This window comes from Esox lucius, chromosome 13, assembly GCF_011004845.1.
Source record: "Esox lucius isolate fEsoLuc1 chromosome 13, fEsoLuc1.pri, whole genome shotgun sequence".
NCBI classification, from domain to species: Eukaryota; Metazoa; Chordata; class Actinopteri; order Esociformes; family Esocidae; genus Esox; species Esox lucius.
In genome coordinates this window covers 4,374,576-4,394,595 of record NC_047581.1, presented here as the reverse complement: position 1 = coordinate 4,394,595, position 20,020 = coordinate 4,374,576, and the positions used below count along the sequence as shown (strand labels likewise).

The 20,020-nt window shown below is 41.6% G+C and overlaps 2 protein-coding genes across 4 annotated transcripts in view; both read left to right on the top strand.

Annotated features, from left to right (window-relative positions):
* The window catches only part of ak8 (adenylate kinase 8), a 41,701-nt gene extending 37,886 nt beyond the window's left edge, over positions 1-3,815 (top strand). For both annotated transcript variants that reach the window (XM_010900098.3, XM_010900101.3), the window contains 2 exons: positions 2,914-2,994; positions 3,171-3,815. In XM_010900098.3, coding sequence (XP_010898400.2) covers positions 2,914-2,994; positions 3,171-3,429 — 340 coding nt within the window. In that variant the 3' untranslated portion in view covers positions 3,430-3,815. The remainder of the gene's footprint in view (positions 1-2,913; positions 2,995-3,170) is intronic.
* A 5,036-nt stretch (positions 3,816-8,851) lies between these two features.
* Positions 8,852-20,020, top strand: part of ddx31 (DEAD (Asp-Glu-Ala-Asp) box polypeptide 31) — a 39,360-nt gene continuing 28,191 nt past the window's right edge. Inside the window, exons 1-5 of one of the 2 annotated variants that reach the window (XM_010900096.4) lie at positions 8,852-9,032; positions 9,287-9,399; positions 9,541-9,875; positions 10,130-10,205; positions 11,439-11,482. In XM_010900096.4, coding sequence (XP_010898398.2) covers positions 9,310-9,399; positions 9,541-9,875; positions 10,130-10,205; positions 11,439-11,482 — 545 coding nt within the window. In that variant the 5' untranslated portion in view covers positions 8,852-9,032; positions 9,287-9,309. Of the gene's footprint in view, positions 9,149-9,286; positions 9,400-9,540; positions 9,876-10,129; positions 10,206-11,438; positions 11,483-20,020 lie in introns of both variants that reach the window. The other variant, XM_010900095.4, reaches the window with a different exon arrangement.

Here is a 20,020-nt window from a genome sequence, read left to right as displayed (position 1 = left end):
CCCATTTGATCTGAATACCATACAAAGGCACTTCATAACGACAAGTATTCACTCCAAGCTCTTTTTCTTTCCAACCCCTCTTGCGGCAGGTCTTTAACTACACTCCACGTTGGCTACACCTGGGCTCTTTACAGGCCAGACACAAGCTCAAACAATCAAAGTCTTTGGGAACTATGAAATATGCATGGCTATCCATGACAGGCGGATAAAGCGGTGCAATTAGGCACGTAATCCTAGAGAGCTCTCTCTGTCTCTCTCTCTCTCTTTCAGCCATTTGCCACTATCCTGCTCGCCTGCTCGTGATCAACTTAACATAGCTGCCGTTAACAAAAGGCCTAAAACTAGATCCCCCACATACTGTACATTCATACTTTGTACACAGTATATTTTCAGTTGATTTAAGAAAAAACTAATTACATTAGCATTACATTAAATGCTAATTACATTTTTTATGCATTTTTAAATGTGTAACACACATTTGTGAATATATTTGAAAAGCCACATGAAGCTACATTCCTGTGAAGATACATTATTTGTTATTTTTTACACAGATTTCCACTGGATGTTCCTTTCAGCAACCAATCCAGTCAATTTGGAGGAGTAATTGAGATGGATGGTTGCATGGTTGACATCCAAAATTTGCATAACTTTTAATTTCTGCCCAAAGACCGGAACTTCTTCCTGTTGGTACGACGCACAGGGTGGCTGTCTATCAGACGTCTTTTAACTGTCAGGCGCTCCCCATCAAATCAAGCAACACTTCCTCTAATTGGCTTATACATAATACAACATGGTCTGCATTATAATTTAATCACTGGTAAACATTGCTGAGGCGCGCTGTATAGAATCTACCCTTGTTCATTTCTTAATTTGAGTAGATGGAAAGAAGGACAGTCAGGATGGGAGAGGCGAGGGTTCCAGAGACGGGGATCGGAAGAGTGAGAAGGTGGGCTACATGTCCCAAACTGCACCCCGTTTTCTAGCACAGGTCCTAAAGAGTGGAGGGAAACAAGTACATATGTCAAGAAGACTTTTATCAAGAGATTGGATTTATCAAGAGGTAGGATATTATATAATGAATAGATTACCATTTAGGACATGGCTAACATCTTTGTGGAGAAATTAGGTAATTTGCTGTGTACACCCCTCACTCATCACATTTAGGTCAAACCCACATTCCTTAAACCCAGAAATGCATGAACATTAATTCACATACACACAAACACACTTGCGTTTCATTCCGATGTTTTCCCATATCTCCGCAGACTGACAGCTTTTCGCTAGCGCTCTTGTTTATTTAAGTCATTTGTTTTAGCACATCAAGCTGTCTCACAAACAACACCCAATGCACATCATCTCTTCTCCTTCAAACCCCCATCTGAACAAAATAACATACGTACATAAGCCCCCCTCCCCAGACTGAATCTCCCATCACGCCTTTTCTCTGCTTGGTTCATGAATATTTCATAAAGAGGCATAAATATTAATTCTAATAGCTTTGCAGAGTAGTTATTATTTCTTTTTCTTTTTTTTTAGACAAATATTCATTAAAAATTCAGGACACTCTCCCAAAAATAATTAACCATAGTCAGATGCAGACACACACAAAAATACAGTTTTACACACATGCACATGCGTGCCCCCCCCCCGCCATTGTCTGACAGTGCCGATTGATAGATCTGTGACAGTAGATCTGACAGTGTTCGATAGGCCAGTAGGAATTTCTATGTCAAAAGGTTTCTAAATCTGTAGCCGTTAGGAATGTCATGTAATAGAAAGGTCATCAAGGACAGTATTACTTTGTGTGCCACTGATCCTTGTCTTTTGAACTGTTCCAAATCTCACCTTAAAGCCAAACGCAATTAGTGACAGTTCAAAATTAGCTAGGTCAGTTTGTTTATGCAAATACGACAAGACTTGTTTGCGTTTGACTTAATTGTCATTTTTCATGACAACATCAACCTAGTTGGGACTACTCAGTGGTCCATCTATACTCTTTCCTTTCAAAAGACGTAAACATTTTATGATATGGTGAATGCAGTTGAGAGGTCACCCCCACCATAAGATCCTCCAGAGGCCGTAATGGGGGCCAGCATCTAGGAGGGGGAGAAGGCGCAGAGGACAGGTTAGAGCGGTGTTTCTCCACCTGACCACACCATTAGAGGCACTTTACGTAAGCAGCTCTGCCGTGTCCTGGGAGAGACCCCTTCATGGACTATCCTGCGATTATGAGGTTGTGCCTGTTCATGAGACCATCAAAATCCAGCCACTTTCTCTGAGCCCTCATGATTATTTTAGTTTGGCGCAGTGATAGTCAGGCATTACCGTTGTTGTTTTCCAGGGACATCTAATTTCAGTTACCTACTGCCATCTTCTCTCACGTGAAAGCCAAGAGAGAGGGGGTTCCTCAACAATCCAGAAGCTCTGGCTTTTCTGTCTCATTTTGGTGTTTTTTGATGTGCGAGGGAAGGTGACTGGTCATTTATTATTGTCATTTTGGAGTATCGCTTATCCTAAGCAATCTTGGATAAGCGCCTTGCTCAGGGGACCAACATTTTACTTTCACATAATTTTTATCTACAGTGACTTACAGTGAGTAGTAATTGCTTATATCTGCATACTTTTTGTACTTGCCCCTCTTGGGACTCGAACGCTCAACCTTGTTGTGGTAAGCACCATTTTCTACTAACCACAACAGATGTTAGTAGCTATGGGATTCGAACCAGCATCAGTTAATGTCAAAATGCTCTGACTGCTAGGCTATCTGCTTCATCATTGTTTATCTGGAGGAGATACTGAGAATACATTGTTTATTTATGTAATAAAGCATACTGTATCTGTGAACTGTCCTATGTGGAAGTCCATACAGCTGATTACAGATACTCCCTACCAAAATATATTTTTCTTATACAGGGTCTTTTTCTTGGAGATGACCGATGACGTGGTTATCGAGAGAGTCTCACTGACATCAGTTGATCCAGTCACTGGAGATCGGTTAGTCATTACCCTTTTTCCCAACCAGGTCCTATAAGGTTCTCGTATAAACACAGCGCACTATATAGAAAATAGGGTATCCTTAAACAGGGATGTCCAATGTAACAAAGTGCTATGCTGAGTGATTGTCCTTATTTAGTCCTTTTTTAGTCCCATCTTTTGTTTTTCCCTGTCAGGTATCATTCTCTGTATAAGCCAGCGCCCAGTCCCAAGGTGCAGGGTCGTCTGCAGTTCCATCCCAAGGACTCAGAGGCCCAACTGCTGCAGCGGCTAAAGGAGTACTGGGCCAACTCATCCTCCCTGCAAGCCTTTTACCCAGAGGCTGTGCACATCAGTGCTGACCAGGACCCACACACCGTCTTCGAGTCTCTAGAAAGTCGTCTAGTTGTACCCCTTCCGAAGTCCCTGCCAGTAAAAGGAGAAAACAGCACCTGAGGTCACATCATGATATCTCAGCTCATGATTTACCTTATTTTTGCTTTAACAAAGTTTTTTTTTTTAATAAAAAACAATTAATAGTAATGTTATTGGTTAAAATAAATAGAATAGTCTATAGTTCACCCACTGATGTTGTTGTGGTAATTTCTTTCTGCATCCACTCCATGCTTGTGGCCTGCCGACCCTGATCCTCTCCCACAGGGAAGCATGGCCCCCTGGTTAACTTGACACTTCATTAAGATATAGAAGTAAAACTGCTTCTAGGTTCAATCCTGTGTACCGGGAAGCCATTAGGTCCATGTCACTAAGCACACGCGTAGGAAAAAGTGCTGCTTTGAATATGAACACCCCTGACCTGCTCCTTATACTGTTATCCCCCCTAGCCCATCACACTCCCCGCATGCTGGGGTCTCAGTTGTTCCCATTGGGGAGACTTAAGTGCAGCTGTTAAAAATACATGTAAATATGGCAAACCCCCCCCCCCCCCACACACACACACACACACACACCCTGGCTGAAATGACAGGTTCAGACTGACTTCATTACTGCAGATGAGGTTGAAGATATGCATCGCCTTTGAATATTTTATTAATGGGGGATATTTTATCTGGTGGGGTTTGAAAGTTTGTAAACAAGTGTAACACATCCAATCTCCATCTTGTCTTTATTTCTTTCTGTTACGCTATTCAGTGTCAGTTTGATTTATTTAGTGGCCAAACTAATGTTTTCATAATGTGGGGATTTGCGTACACATTTGTACAGTAAATGCATTTTGAGGTTGTAAGACTTGGCCATTTATTGCAGACTTTTGAATCTATCGTATGAATCTGTTCAGAAAATAGAATTGTTGATCAACTCAAATTCAACTCAGATTAGAGCACTATAAAGCATATTTTTGGAAGGGTTTAAATTTACAAAGATATTGCTCCATCTAAAATGTGCATTTTGTATGATACGTTATTAATTGTTTAAGAACAATCTTACAAAAAGTTTATACTATTATGAAAGGTATATTCCTAGTCAACCTAAGTCAAAACTGTATTTATTTCTTTATATTTTGACCATCTTTTTTTACCGTCCAGATATACCTTGTGATTATTAGTTGGCTTTATTGCAATAACACTACAGCAGACGCGGTAGAGTCAAAGACTGAGACATCCCCTCCAGTGCACATCGCACCAATCCTTCCTGCTCTCTTCTCTTTCAACCAGGAAATGTCACTGGTATACGTGTCGTTAATGTGATCATATTCCCCGACCAACACCCACAATTGAGCTTGCAGATGCCACATGAAGTTGCTTGAGCATGAACAGACAAGGCAGCCCTCTGAAAAGCAACCTGTCCACCTCCCGCAGTGCTGAGAATATTGTGTACTGCTCTCTTGACGACTCCTGTGCATGGCTGGGCAGGGGTTCACTATGAATTATTTCCTTGGATTCCTTGGACATAGTCCTCTGGGTCCTGTCTTTGATCATGAAGCAGTCTCCTCAGTGTTACCACACCTATTGCTTGCTTTGGGACCATGTGTAGCCTATTGCTCCTCTGGCTTAACTATGGTTTAACAATGCACACTCTAACCTTACAAATTAAAATGAATCTCACATCTGCCCACAGGATCAGGTCCTCATTACTGTTGAATATTAATAGACCAACATCCAGATCCTTGGGAAGGAAGTATTCAATCTGTCCACATGTATTTGGAGATTGGCTCTATACACCCTGTTCCCTGTTTAGTGCATAACCGTTATTAACCAGGTTTTCACCAGGCCCTATACAACTACTGCTCTATATAAGGACTATGGCAGCAATTGGCGCAACCCTTATCTGTGTGTCATTAAAGATAACTCATAAGAAGGTAGGACTGAATCAGATGATTTTGAAAAACCTATTAGGCTATGAAATATTGAATAGGCTTATATTCTAGGTTGAAGGTGTAATAGGCTGTGTGTGTTTTTTTCAGGGTTTCGACTCAAGTGGAAAACATCCTTTTGAGTAGCTTTGCTCTTGGTTGTGATTTGTGGATGGGTGAAAATTATTTGGCCTAATACAGGTACATTTTGGTCTAATATTGGTTTTAACATGGTAAAAAAGGTTGGGCTTTTGTCTTTAATTCTAATTTCAGTATTTAAATTAAAATGTTATGCCTTTGAAATGTTACCTGTCCAACAACAGAAAAGAGTGGGTCTTGTCATATATTGTGATTAACCCGTGATTGAATAGCTCATCATTCTTATAGCCACTAAATGACTAGCTTGTCCTCATCAGATGATACATTTGTTAAAATCTTTTTTCTTTTTGAGACACAAAATTAAGGGGTTTGATGACAATGCATGCTTTGCTGAAGATAACAAAATTACTGAGTTTAACAAAATCTTTTCACCGGATAGTTACTTATGGAGTTACTTTTGTTTCAATAAGAACAAACAGTAATTGTATTGCAAACAAAATAATTCATATTGAAAACAAAACGTATTGAGATCCAAAATGAAATTAAATGAAAACAAATTTTATTAAAAAAGAATGCAAATAATTATTTGAGAGGAAATATTTTTTCTTGATTGCGTTAAAACGATTGTCTTTGGCTGCAGTTTTCTTTCTATCTTTGGTTACGTTACTCTGGATTTTACTCAGGATTTATTATTTTGCGGCTGCAAGTTTTTTTACACAAATTTCAAGGTGGGCGGGTTTAAGAGAGAAAATGTATTTCCAGTGGTCAACTAGACTTGGCAACATAAACAGCTCCAGTTTGTTTACATTGTAGGCTTTTTACATTAATAAGTATACATGCTATAGTGTATTGGACTTAGTTTGGGTTTCTGCTAGTAAAAAATATACACCCAATCGTGCTTTCTAATACAAATGGCTAGTTGTTTATTTATTACTCTATGCATACTATGAAGTTGCTATATCAAATTCCATATATAAGACGTGTTGATTATATTCACTGACAATCATCTTGTACACCTGTTAGATATCTAACAGGCTAAGATGCAGCTGGCTAGAAAGCTGATCCATACAAATGACAGCTTGTTATAATTTAGCTAGTTAACTGTGGAACAGAACTAACCCAAAATCATAATGTAAACATAGCTATGCAGTATGGCCAGTATGCGTTAATTTAAGTTATACAATTTTAAGAGGCACAGCAGACAATATTCGCCAAGTAAATCTGTAGTAAAACAGCTTACAAAACATGAGCATATACTGAGTCTTGAAATAACAGTGAAACACGAGAAACCTTAAGAGCTGAAAAAATCTGTATAGTAATTACATTTGCAGCAAACCTTATTGAACTTGTTACTAGGGGATTGTAACAAAAGGGACTGTCCATTCGACACAGTTCAGTGATAATAGATAATTCTGCCCACCCCTTCCTCATCAATACAATTAGAAATACACTATACATAATAATATTGGAAACAAAGTTCTTCCTGCGGCTGAGTTTTTTCACAGCCATGGAGCCAAAAGCCACATGTGATAAAAGAACACATTATTTTAAAAGGGTACAATGGAAGTGGAAACCTAAAACAGAGGGTCAATGTAAAACGAATACTGTTTCTCTGTTCACATGAACGGTATGACGAAATTTGTAGTCATTTTGAGTAGTTGAAGGACTTGTCATAACACAGGAACAGATGTCCATTTGCTGTCCATCAAAACTAGTCCACACTTTGACAGGGTGATGAGTCAGGACACAACTCATAATCCTAAACCAAAGTATGCATTCATACAATCCCTCTCCGAAGGTAGTAATACAGACCATTAGAAAAATGGGGCTCTGGGCAACACATCTTTGTTTTTGCCATTTTGTTGCAAATCTAGCCCTTGCTTCTTCACATATGTCCAGCAGCATCTCAAATACAGGAAGGTATCTGATGGAGAATTTGCTGGGGTTGCCTGCACAAAGCAATGGCGTTATTTAGCTGTCCCACTCACGTCTGATAGTTTTCTGAGAGTTTGAATACCAAATAGATGCACAATGTCTGGTATGGAGCAAATAATAAAATAAAGAAGTGGTGTTTTCCCCTCCCAAAATAACTACCGTTATTTCAGTCCAACTGTAGATCACCAACCCCCTTAAAGAAATGTGTGTCATTGGGGAAGGGTATTAATAAATACAAATGTAATAGATGTTAACTCTACCATGCTGCTTGTACATCACTTTTGACATTAACTACTGGGCTAGACATAGAGGTGGTTGAGAGAGCACACATCCAATTTAGCTATGGCTTCTCCAAGGTGTGTTCCTGCATCCTCCTAATGTATAAATTATGTGTTTCAGCAGTGACAGGAGGGACTTCCTATTATATTGCAAAATGAATGCAAGGAAGTGTACAAGTACAGTTTGTTTTGGAAAAAGGGTGAAGAATTGGGACACAACTAACACATTCGTATTACTTAAAATTATGCTGCCTATGATAAACTAGACACAATCCTCAATTATTCTCACACCTCCATTTCCTACAAGTAATTGTGTGCTTAACTAATAGGGAATATCTAGGCCACTTGTATCATCTGTTATAGATAAACTCAGTGAGGTTGAGATACATGTGGTATTTGAACATTACTTCCATTGCTGTCTGTTACCACTCTCCTATAATCCAGCCACCTGTTTAGGTCAACTGGACCTCCTACACAGACAATAGAATCCTAAATAGCTAGTGATTTAACATTTACAAGGCACAAAACTATTTACCATAACTTTTTCCTGGTGTCCTTGTTATAAAGGTAGATAAATCAGCTAGCCAGTGCCATTGGACTGGTTGGCTAGCTACTAACTATTGAACTTTTTCTTTTCCGAAATGAAAAAATTCTCACATATAAACAATTATTATATACGGCCTAGGTTGTTTAGTCAACATTCTGTTGCGCTTATTTCACGTGCGTCCACTTAAACATAAATCCATGCACGATAGCCTGTCTACCAATTATTAATGTAGCAAGCCTACAACATAAACGGACTGGAGCTGTTGATTTTGCCCAGTCTGGTTGACCAATGGAGATGCATTTCCTCTCTTAAACCCGCCTACTGTGAAATTTGTGTCAAAAACTCGCAACCGCAAAAACCGAGAGCAAAATCCAGGATAGACAAAAAATTGCAGCCCAGAACATATTTGTTTTAACCCAATCGCGGTTATCAAGAAAAAATATTCCCTGTCAAATAATTATAATGCATTCACTTTCATTTCAAAAGATTTAATTTGTAATATATATTTCTATCTCAATACTTTTTAGTTGAGCTTTTGCTTTCAATATTAATTATTTTGTTTGTAATACTAATACATTTGTTTGATCTTATTGAAACAAAAGTAACTCCATAGTTACTTTAATGCGCGTTTTGTCTTAGCTATGCCACTTTGCTGGCCATGCGCAATACCGACCCACGTGAACAAACTGGACCATGCCAGGAAGTGACGTTTGAGAGAGGAGGCGCCCAAATACAGGACGTCCATGCTTCATCTAAAATATATTTATATATATATATATATTTACTTGCTACAGTTTGTGTATCAAAATTATACAGACGTATTAGTATTTGGTGCACTGGCATATTATTTGGAATAGCCCGACCGCTAACTGTTAGTTTCAGGAAAGCCTTTGTAAGTAGCAATCTAGTTACACTAATAGCTAGTTGGGTTTATTTTTTTTAGCTGAGCGAGCTAGCTGCACACGTGTGAACCAAATCAGTAGCTTACAAGCTACACATGTTGTCAAGGTAACGTAGCCATCTATCTCGTGACAACTGATGTTCTTGGATTCACTTAAAATGCACATTATGTTCACGGTTAATAAGGGACCTGTTGCGTTATATGATTGATCATTTTTGTGTGTGTTTTCTGTGTTACATGCACAGGTTCTTGTCATACACGAGTCAACATGGCAGAGGATACATTGATGCTGAACCTCAGGTCTGACTCGGTTCCATATTTTCAGAGACCGGCAACGTCTAAGGAGAAATGGGCTTCGGTAGGTAAACTTTGTTCACAAGTGTTTTCAGATGTTATTGTTTACACCTCGCAATTTAAGCTAACTTCCTTTATTTATTTCCTTGTTTATAGTTATTCTGTTGTTGTTATTATTATTTAGATAGTTTGTTTTCATTTCCAGAAAAAGGCACAGAAACGAAAGTCCTCAGGAATACAAGTGGCACCCAGTAAACGAGGGTTCTATTCTTTTGAAAAAGATCCAAAGACCAAGGACATACTTTCCCATGAGGACACTGAAGAAGAGAATGAACAGACCAATCAGGTTACTGTCTCTAAACCAGCACCTAAGGCTGCAGCCAAAGCCTTGTCTTCTGAGATCTCCAAACCTGCCCAGAGTAATCAAACTCAGCCAAAATCAAAAAGTAAACATGTAGGGGAACACAAAGGAGATGACAGAGCATTCATAAAGACTTCTTCCTTATTTAAAAATAACCCGGATATCCCAGACGTCCACAGGTAGGTCTCTTTTAATATACATGGTCAGTTGCAAGTGGCTTGTGAACCTACATTGGAGCCTTTGTTGAAATAGTCTACTCTGTATACCCCTTGGTTTTCTGACAGTTCCGCCCAGTTAGATCCAAGGCGTATTTAATGTTAACTCTTATGATGAAGTCTTGGGGTGGGGGATCTCTTTTGGAGAATTTGTTACATAGGCAATGAGAGCTTTTTTGCAGTAAGTAGTAACTTCCTTTCCCCTGCCATACTTGCAGGCCTGCTGTGACCCAGTTAAAGGAGAAGGTGTTCACCAGTGATTCCTTTGCAGAGCAAGACCTTCACCCCCACCTGGTGAGAGACTAACCATTCAGTATGCATTACATGATCAGGGGGTATTCATTAGGACAATAGTTAGCAAAACCTTTTTTGCATAAATTAATGCTATTGGACAGTTTGGTAGTGCTTCTCTCTCTTTCTAGAGTTTTTATTCGTTTGTTGTTTAGTGAATGGAATCCAGGTCATCAGGAGCTTTGGGATCAATTGCATTTAAAATCCATTGAATTTGGAAACAAATTAACCAAACTCCAATATCAATTAAAACTGCCTTGTTAAAAAAGCATTCAAGATTACTGGGCTGTTGATTTTTAAGGTTCTTTCTAATTTCAAATGAAATTTATCCCAAACCCAGTCATCACTGCAATGGTCCTCTAGATAAGTTGTTCTCAAACATCTCCAGGGGACCCCCAGCCATTCCATGTATTAGATATAGCCTGTTCCTGAGCTAACACAGCTGAACAAAATGATTAAGCCTGTGGCTGCTTGATTCGGGTGAGCTAGTTCAGAACTGCAAAAAAATTGTGGGATGGTTGGGGGTCCCCAGGAGAGGTTTGAGAACATCTGCACTAGATTAACGGTTCTCAAAGCTCACCTGGGGGCCCACAGCCAGTCCATTAAGGTGGTTCATGTATCTTTTTGACAGCTAGCACGCCTGATTCAACTTTCTGTTTCTGTTATTCAAAATTCCAGGCTTCTACCTCTAACCCCATACATTTTCTTTCCACCTACTCATCCCTTAACCTTCCACCTTCTCCCCTGTCATCTTCCATTTCTGCAGATTACTTTTTCATTCACTTTCAAAAGAAGGTTGACGATACCTGTACCTCATTTACTCAGACTTGCTGTCCCACTGGTCACTCATGCCAAACTTGGCCACGTATGGACCCCTTTTTCCCCACACTTACAAGATGATATGCTGCATCTGGTGATGTCTGGCAGCCCAACCTCATGCCCTCTTCACCATATCCCCTGCTTTCTTCTCCTGACCATCTCAGGAGACCTTCTCCAATTCCTCACATCCCAAGTGTCTAACAGACTCTTGTCTGCTCCAGGACATGTCCATCATGGTTGACAACTATTTTCTTGTGGTTGTTACACCTAACTCGTATAAAATATATGCACTTACTGTAAGTTGCTCTGGATAAGAGCATTGGCCAAATGACTAAAATGTAAATGACTGCCACAAGGGTAGTTCCCCTTAACAAAGTGTCTTATAGATCAGTGACTATGAATTGCTTCCCTCATCAGGTGGCAACGCTAACAAAGGTGCTCAACGTGACCAGTATGACCAGGTAAAGGCTTTGATATTCTAAGTATTTTTCCCCATTAGCACCCTATTTCCTTTTTCAGTGCACCACTTATGGCCCAGATCCAAAGTAGTCTATTATTCTATATATTACCAGTCAGATGTACTGTAATCCCAAGGTGTCTTACATGTTCTAGAATGAGACAAACTACTGATTTACTTTTCAAGTGGGCCAGTGTCCTTTCCCCTGCTACATGCCTAGGTTCTTAGGGTACAAGTAAAAACGAAACAAAATCTTATGTTCTGTCATTAAACCTGGCATAAAAATTGGTTAGTTATCGGTTTATTTCTGCTCTGAAGGTTAAAATTTGTCACATTTCCCACCACAAAATGGTGTTTGTTTTCTAATTAGGTTTTACTACTTATTCTATAAATATTTTATTCTCAAAATTATAATCTATTAATAGAGAAAAGACAAAATTGGATGTTCTGAGTCTGTGTCAGTGATATACTTCCAAACTAAGTAATTTGGATCTTTGTGAAATTCCCCATAAATTGCGCATCCGCCCCTTTAATTGTGGATCTAGTTAGAGAGGATTTTGCAGGTCTAACGATGGCGCCTTGCTGCTGCTCATTTTCATGGCTATTATAACAAATAATCAGTACAAACTATCTGCTTACCCATCAGGCAAGTATTTCTGTCAACCAATGAGGCAGTTATCATTACACTCAAAATAAACGCATACCCTACAGAGCGATACTTGAATTGATGAATTCCCAGACACTGACAATCTGTCTTTATAGACCAATAATGGCTACATGTGCGTGGGATAACATCAATCTGATCTTAGAGCAGATAGCAGCTTGGAGCCCACAGCCTCTGATACTTGTAAAATGACTGTTTGCATTGAAACGGGTGAGGATTACATAGGTCTATCAGAATTCCGGAGTGGACCCAAATGCAGACGCAGGAAGCAGGAAACTGTTCCGGCAGCATCACAAGTTGGGCTGTGTCCTTGGCTGAGGAAGGGTAAGGGGATGAAGTGGGCTGCTTTAGAGAACTGGCCCACCATGGTGAGGATGGTAGTGTTGCCATTGGACAGAGGGAGACCTGTAACAGAGTCCAGTAAGATGTGAGACCGAGGGCGGTGTGGGGTTGGCAGAGGCTGAAGAAGACCAGACAGTGCTTGTCTTATTTTGGGCACATGCTGTGCAGGTAGCGATTAATGCAGGGATCTACTTCCCCATGGAGGGCTACCAGAACTATCGACGGATGAACGCGAGCATCCGACGGGAGCCAGGTGACAAGTAAGGTTAGAGGAATGGCCCCACTCCAGGACTTGGGCTTGGACTGGATCGGGGTCAAACAGGCAGCCCATCGGTCCACCCCCAGAATCTGGGTGTGACTGCGGGGCATTGTGTACAACAGATTCAATTCCACAGGTTAGGGACGCAACAAAGCAGGTGGCAGGAAGGATGGCCTCTGTGTCCCCGGGGGGCCGTGGCGGAACTGAAAACACGGGAGAGGACGTCAGGTTTGGTGTTTCTGGTGCTAGGACTGTATCATATGGTGAAGTGGAACCGGATGAAAAGGAGAGCCCATTTGAGGCGTTTGGCGGTGCAGGGATATTCCAAGTTCTTATAGGTCGGTCCAGACCGGGAACCGCTGCTCCGTACCCTCCATTCAGTACCTCCATTACCGCCAGTGTGCTGTACGCTCTGATGAACCGGCGGTTAGAAATTGGCACAGGCAAGGAACCGCTGTAGCTGAAGCCGGTACGTGGGCTGTGGCCATTCCTTGACGGCCCTCACCTTGTTGGGGTCCATCTGTATGCTTCCAGCAGTGATGACAAAGCAAAGAGACGTGACAGTGGATTTGTGGAAGTTGTACTTCTCAGCTTTGACAAACAGCTGGTTTTCAAGAAGGCACTGGAGAAGTTTCCGGACATGGGCGAAGTGCTCTTGTGCTGAACTGGTAAATGCCAGGATGTTGTCGAGTTGGACAAACACAAAACGGTTGATCATGTTCCACACATTGCCTGGAAGACCGCCTTGGCATTGGTCAGGCCAAACGGCATCACAAGGTACTCATAGTGGCCACTGGCAGTGTTGAATGCCATCTTCCACTTATCCTCCTCGCGGACATGAACCAAGTGATAGGCTTTCCGCTGGTTGAACTTGGAGAACAGTCTGTTGCCCCCTAGAAGATTTTGAATGCAGAGGGTTTGAGTGAAAGCGGATAGCGATTCTTGACTGTGATGTCGTTCAGACCACGGTAATTCATACGGGGACACATGGTCTTGTCCTTCTTTGCCATGAAGGAGACACCTGCTCCAGCTGGAGAGGAGGACGGCTGAATGAGCCAAGCTGCCAGAGCGCTCTCAAATTTCTGGCCTTGATCTCCAGGGTGGACGGAGTAAACTGGACCCATGGGGGAGCGGTTCCAGGAAGGAGGTTGATGCCGCAATCATACAGCCGGTGCGGGCATAGAGTGGTGAACCAAAACTTACTGCAAACCTCCAGGTACTTGACCGGAACATCTGAAACATGTTGGGAGTGTCCATAGCTCACATGGAATTAACGTCTGGAGTGTGCTGCGTGGACCTCAGGCAGTGAGCATGGCAAAGGACCTCAGCCCGTAATAGAGCCCGTAGTCCAGTTAATAAGGGGATTGTGTCTCTGGAGCCACGAATGGCACATGGGGGGAACTGAGGAGCCGGAACTCTGTAGTCTCATGGTGGTTGCCCGAGATGCGCATGCCAACCGGGATGGTGGTGTCGTTGACTTGGTCCCTCGGGGCAGTGTGTTTGGAGTAGGGTTTAAGTAGGGATGTCCAGCTGTTGGACTAGAACAGCATTGCTAAAACTCTTGTCGGCCCTGGAGTCAATGAGGACTTGAAAGGACCCCCAAAGAAGAATGTCGTGAAGAGAGGTGCGAGATGTAAGTTACCAAGGGGTCTTGGCCTGGGCCACCACCAGTGACACCCCTACTGATAGGCTTGGTCTTTTAATGGGCAGGTGGAGATAAAATGGCCCAGGTTCCCGCTGTACAGACAGCTCCGGCTTAGGAACCATTGCTCTCACTCAGCCGGGGTCAGTTTAGCCCTACCCAGTTCCATGGGCTCCGGCATAGGGGACTCAAAACATCCAAGACTCTTGGGACGGTTCGGGTAATCTCTGAGAATCTCGACTGCCGAAACACTGTGGACATCTGGGATATCAGGAGGCTGTAGGGGACGATCTTTTCTCCCGGTTACGTTCTCCTAGGCGGCTGTCTATCTGAGTGGAAAGCGGAACCAGCAAATTTAGGTCAGAAGGAAGCTCTTGGGCTGCGAGCTCATACTTCTATACCATTGGCTAATCTGTGAAGGCAAGCGTCTAACAGAGTCCTGATTCCAGTTGCTTTCAGCGGCCAGAGTACGGAACTCAATGATGTACTCACACTACGGGAGCCCTGGCGGAGGTGAAGGAGCTTCCAAGCTGCCATCCTACCCAATGAGGCTTATGAGAGATTGATGTTCCCTCACCGCCAGCGCCCTTCTGGACATCAATGTGATTATGTACGCAATCCTGGAACAATCCGAGGTGCACAAAAACAGCTGCAGCTCAAAGATCAGGGAACAACTGAGGAACCAGCTGCAGGTCCCAGAGTAGCGCTCCGGAGGAGGTAAGCAGGGTTCCCGAGAGGCTGGTATGGCTGCGCCTGGAGAGGAGAAACCACTAAACGAATGGTTGTCAGAGGTAGGGAAGGATACTGTTGTAGCAGGTTTCCTCATAGAAAGCTCCTGGAACCGTTCCATCATGTTGTAGAAGACGCTGTCATGAAGTTCAGCTAAGCTATGAAGGCACTCCATGATGCCTTAAAGGAGCTTTCCTTGTCTTCCAGTTGTAGCTACTTGGAGAGGGATGGCATTCCTGAACTGGGTCCGTCATGGCCAGTTCATTCAGTCAGAACTCAGTAGTGGACCCAAATGCAGGAAACTGGAGGCAGGAAACCGTTCAGGATTTTTAGTGCACCAGAATCGGCGGGTAAAGATCAGGTAGTATAAACAGGCAGGGTTTCAGTACACAAGATGACTCTGCAGAGGTACAGACAGACAATGAGCAGGAGAGTTGGTTCGGTCGACAGGCAGAGGTTCAGTACACAGGAATACTGGGAGCACTAAACTAGAAAGCGGGGACAACTTGGGAAACGAGATAAAGGCAACTGGAACAAACACAGGTGAATTAGGCAGGGATACAAGACAAGATAACACCGCTGTACAGAAACAGGGTGAAGGTGTGACGAGCTGGACGATAAGACTATAATTTTTTGTCATGAGTAAAAAAATACGATACCAATGGTAAACTTATGATACGTTTTTATGTAGTCAAACGTTCTTGAACCTACAAAATTGCTGGCTTGTTTAAAATGCAATGCAAACAGCCATTCAAACAGCAGCAATTAGCAAACAACACTGCATGTACATTCATGTTGGGGCTCACCCAGACACATCTCTGACCGCCTGTGTTGAATTAATGGTTAAGGAAAATCAGTCTGGTCCATGGTGAAAGCAATTTAAAAGTTTAGTAAATCTATTGTGACAAAACAAGTTAGTACAACATTGGTAATATGACAGTGGTTTGTCTTTTTGAAGTCAGACAAAACATGTCTGAGTAGTTCAGAGCAAATCAGAAAACACCACCTACCCATTTCATAATTTAAAATAGTACCACACCACAGAGCTTGCGGTTTCATTTTGTGACTTTTTTCTATTGTTGCAAATTTTCCATAGATGAGTCAACATGCATCTGCTTCCAGTGGTGATGTTAGACACAAACAACAAACATTAACAGCAGCATTTTCTGTGATTACACCATTTAAAAAAAACAACCACTTGTAAGTTAGTAGTTCTGAGGGGAATTTTTTGCTATATACTGCGTAAAATACATTTGCAATATAATGCATGCATCATTTATTTTGTGTTCTACCTCATGTTCTCATGTCTGAAACCAACAATGGCTGCGATTCAAGTTACACAACAGCAGTGGGGTCTTCTGGTGCACAGTGGAGAAAGGTTGCACTGTGAATGGCTCTGTGTTCACTACTTAGTTTTGCGCTTATTATTGCTGTTTACATTGTTTTTATTTTTGTTCATGCTGCTCTGTCGCTAATACAGTATGATCAACTAGCCCTTTTGGAAATGTTGTTCATCATTGAATACAGACGTTTGCCCTGTTTCCCGCAGCGCTTTGCTGTGATTCCTTTGTCCTACCACTGATTTGTTTACCAATACGGCGACTGAAGAGAGGCAAACATGCCGGTTTCCTACATAGATCTTAGACGAGATATTGCAATCTACCATTACCAAGCATTTTTCTGGCAAATGTTCAATCCCTGGACAATAAAATGGACGAACTACACACACAAACTTTCAGCCGGATATTGTGAACTGTTGTGTGCTAGTGTTTGTAGAGACCTGGTTGGATTCCATGGTACCTGAGGCGGCCATCACCTCCACTGGTTTTTCTGTCTACGTGCAGGACAGAACTTTGGAGTCAGGTGAACATTAGGGTGGTGGGGTCTGCATTATGTTTAACAGATGTTGCAGTACTTTCAACACACTTTTCACCAGACTTCGAGCTACTAACCGATAAGGTAAGGCCCTTCTATCTCCTGCTGAAATTCAGCTCTGCTATAATTACAGCAGTTGACATACTCCAATGTGAGGACTTTCCCCAGTCAAAAGCCCTTGATTAACGGTAATGTCTGTGCTATACTCAGAGCACGGTCCTCTGCCTAAAGTTCCAGGGGCCTGGAGGCTCTGATCAGGTCCAGAAATGACCTACGGAAGGCCATCAGATATGCAAAAATACAGGGATAGGTTGGGGTCTACCAAAGCTCTTACCCGGGATGTATTTGGTGTGGACACATCACTGACTATAAAAGGAGAAATGGCAAAGATGCCCAGCCTGCTGCGTCCCTCCCTGACAAGCTCAACACCTTCTATGCACGGTTTGAGGCAACCAACACCATTCCTTCTGGAAGGCTTGCTGAGGACCCGGACAACTACTCTGTCCCTAACCACAGGTGGTGTTAGGAGAGCATTTAAAAAATGAGTCCTCAGTAGTCACCAGTAGTCTGTGGCATTGTGCTGTGTGATGGAACAGCACAACCCACCTGGGAGACACACCAAACATGTGGAAGAAGGTGCTCTGGTCAGATGAAACCAAAATCGAACTTTTTGGCAACAATGCAAGACGTTATGTTTGGCGTAAAAGCAACAGAGCTCATCACCCTGAACACACCATCCCCACTGTCAAACATGGTGGTGGCAGCATCATGGTTTGGGCCTGCTTTTCTTCAGCAGGGACAGGGAAAATTGTTAAAATTGATGGGAAGATGGAAGGAGCCAAATACAGGACCATTCTGGAAGAAAACCTGATGGGGTCTGCAAAAAACCTGAGACTGGGACGGAGATTTGTCTTCCAACAAAACAATGATCCAAAACATAAAGCAAAATCTACAATGGAATGGTTCACAAATAAACATATCCAGGTGTTAGAATGGCCAAGTCAAAGTCCAGACCTGAATCCAATCGAGAATCTGTGGAAAGAACTGAAAACTGCTGTTCACAAACTGCTCTCCATCCAACCTCACTGAGCTCGAGCTGTTTTGCAAGGAGGAATGGGCAAAGATTTCAGTCTCTCGATGTGCAAAACTGATAGAGACATACCCCAAGCGACTTACAGCTTTAAACGCAACAAAAGGTGGCGCTACAAAGTATTAACTTAAGGGGGCTGAATAATTTTGCACGCCCAATTTTTCTGTTTATTTGTTAAAAAAGGTTTGAAATATCCAATAAATTTCGTTCCACTTCATGATTGTGTCCCATTTGTTGTTGATTCTTCACAAAAAATTACAGTTTTATATCTTTTATGTGTGAAGCCTGAAATGTGGCAAAAGGTCAAAGTTAAAGGGGGCAGAATACTTTAGCAAGGCACTGTATAGATGTCCTGGAATCTGTCAGTAAGTCACTGGGCCCACTGCTGGACTTCACAGATGCACTCTCAGGAGAAGACTACTTTAGTGTCTCTTTTGTGAAGCCAGTTCTTTACCACTTCGACACTTCAATGCTGCTAAGTGGGAGACCCAGACTTGACCAAGACCATGAAAACATGTTGCACTACATCAATGAGAAATATAAAGATTAAGCTACTCAGGAGCTGCTAAATGCAGCTTCTTGTTTGGACCCCCGGTTCAAGATGGACAACAAGCCTCAAGTCAAGGCCAGAGTAGCATCAGAAATGATGGAATGCCAGGAGATATCAAGCAGCAGCACTGAAGTGGAGCCTGAAGTTGCTGATACGTCCCAGGCAAAGAAAGCCAAGAAGTCCTTGGGAAGTTTCTTTTAACAGAGTGGAGCTGCAGCTAAGGGTGATTCCTCTCTGACCCACAAGGATGCTGTGGAAGCAGAATTAAATAACTATCTTCTAACACCTTCTATAGACAAAGAGGAAGATCCACCTGCATGGAGGAGAAAACAGAGTAAGCTTTCCACATCTCGCCAAGCTTGCCTGCGAGTATCTGTCCATTCCTGCGATAAGTTCCCCCTCAGAGAGGCTTTTCGGACATTGTCACTTGCCAACGGTCATGTCTCAAGCCTGTAGTGGTGAATAGACTGATATTCTTGGCCATAAATCTGCAGGTTTGAGTGAGCAATGTATTGTCAAGTTATTATATTTTAATATTTAGATTTACTATATTATTCTGTAGTTGTGAGAAATACATTTATTTTACTAGGTACTCTGTCTAAGAAGAAAACAGATTATTTACAATTGAAGTTTAACTGAATCGGCATTTGTCTAGCCATGATTATCAACACTGTTTTCCTTTGGCACTATTGCTAAGAAAAGTTTATTTTAAAAACAAAAGTTTGTGAAATACAATGGTTCGGTGTTGATATTTGTATTTCATTTTAAGTTCATTGGTATTTATTACAAGTTAGGTTTTGCTTATACAAAATTACATGTTTTATAAACACTACATTCTATGTTTTTGTAAACCACTCAGGTTGGTGTATAGCTGCTCTTTTTCATTTTTCAAATGGTTTAAATTAAAAGTTTTACGTTTCTATTTTCAAAAAGGAGGTTTGTAATGTAATTTAATTTGTTATGTAATATAATGTTAAATTACTTTTTGATTAGATTTTGTCATTCTCATTAATTTCCTATTGTGGTCCTCCTTAGTGTAGTGCTCCATTTTAACCTGGTTTGTTGTACAGAGATATAAAGCCTCCTGGATCCCTTATAGACACCACACCTCTTCATTCACAAATGCCCCTTTATTTTAGGCTAAGCAACATGCATTATTAATATCATAATATGTTAGATCATTGACTTTAGCCTGAATTTATAGAAGAGTATTACATGAATTTAATGGAACCATGGTGAATTAAACAGTGCATTAATTAATATAAATTAAACTACCCAAAATAAGTCAAAAGTCAAAAAAGTATTTTGGTTTCTTAAAAAAAAAAAAAAATGTCCATGAAGATGCGGCTCCCTACAAAATCAAATAGAGCTTTTCAAGTCATCTGGTGAAG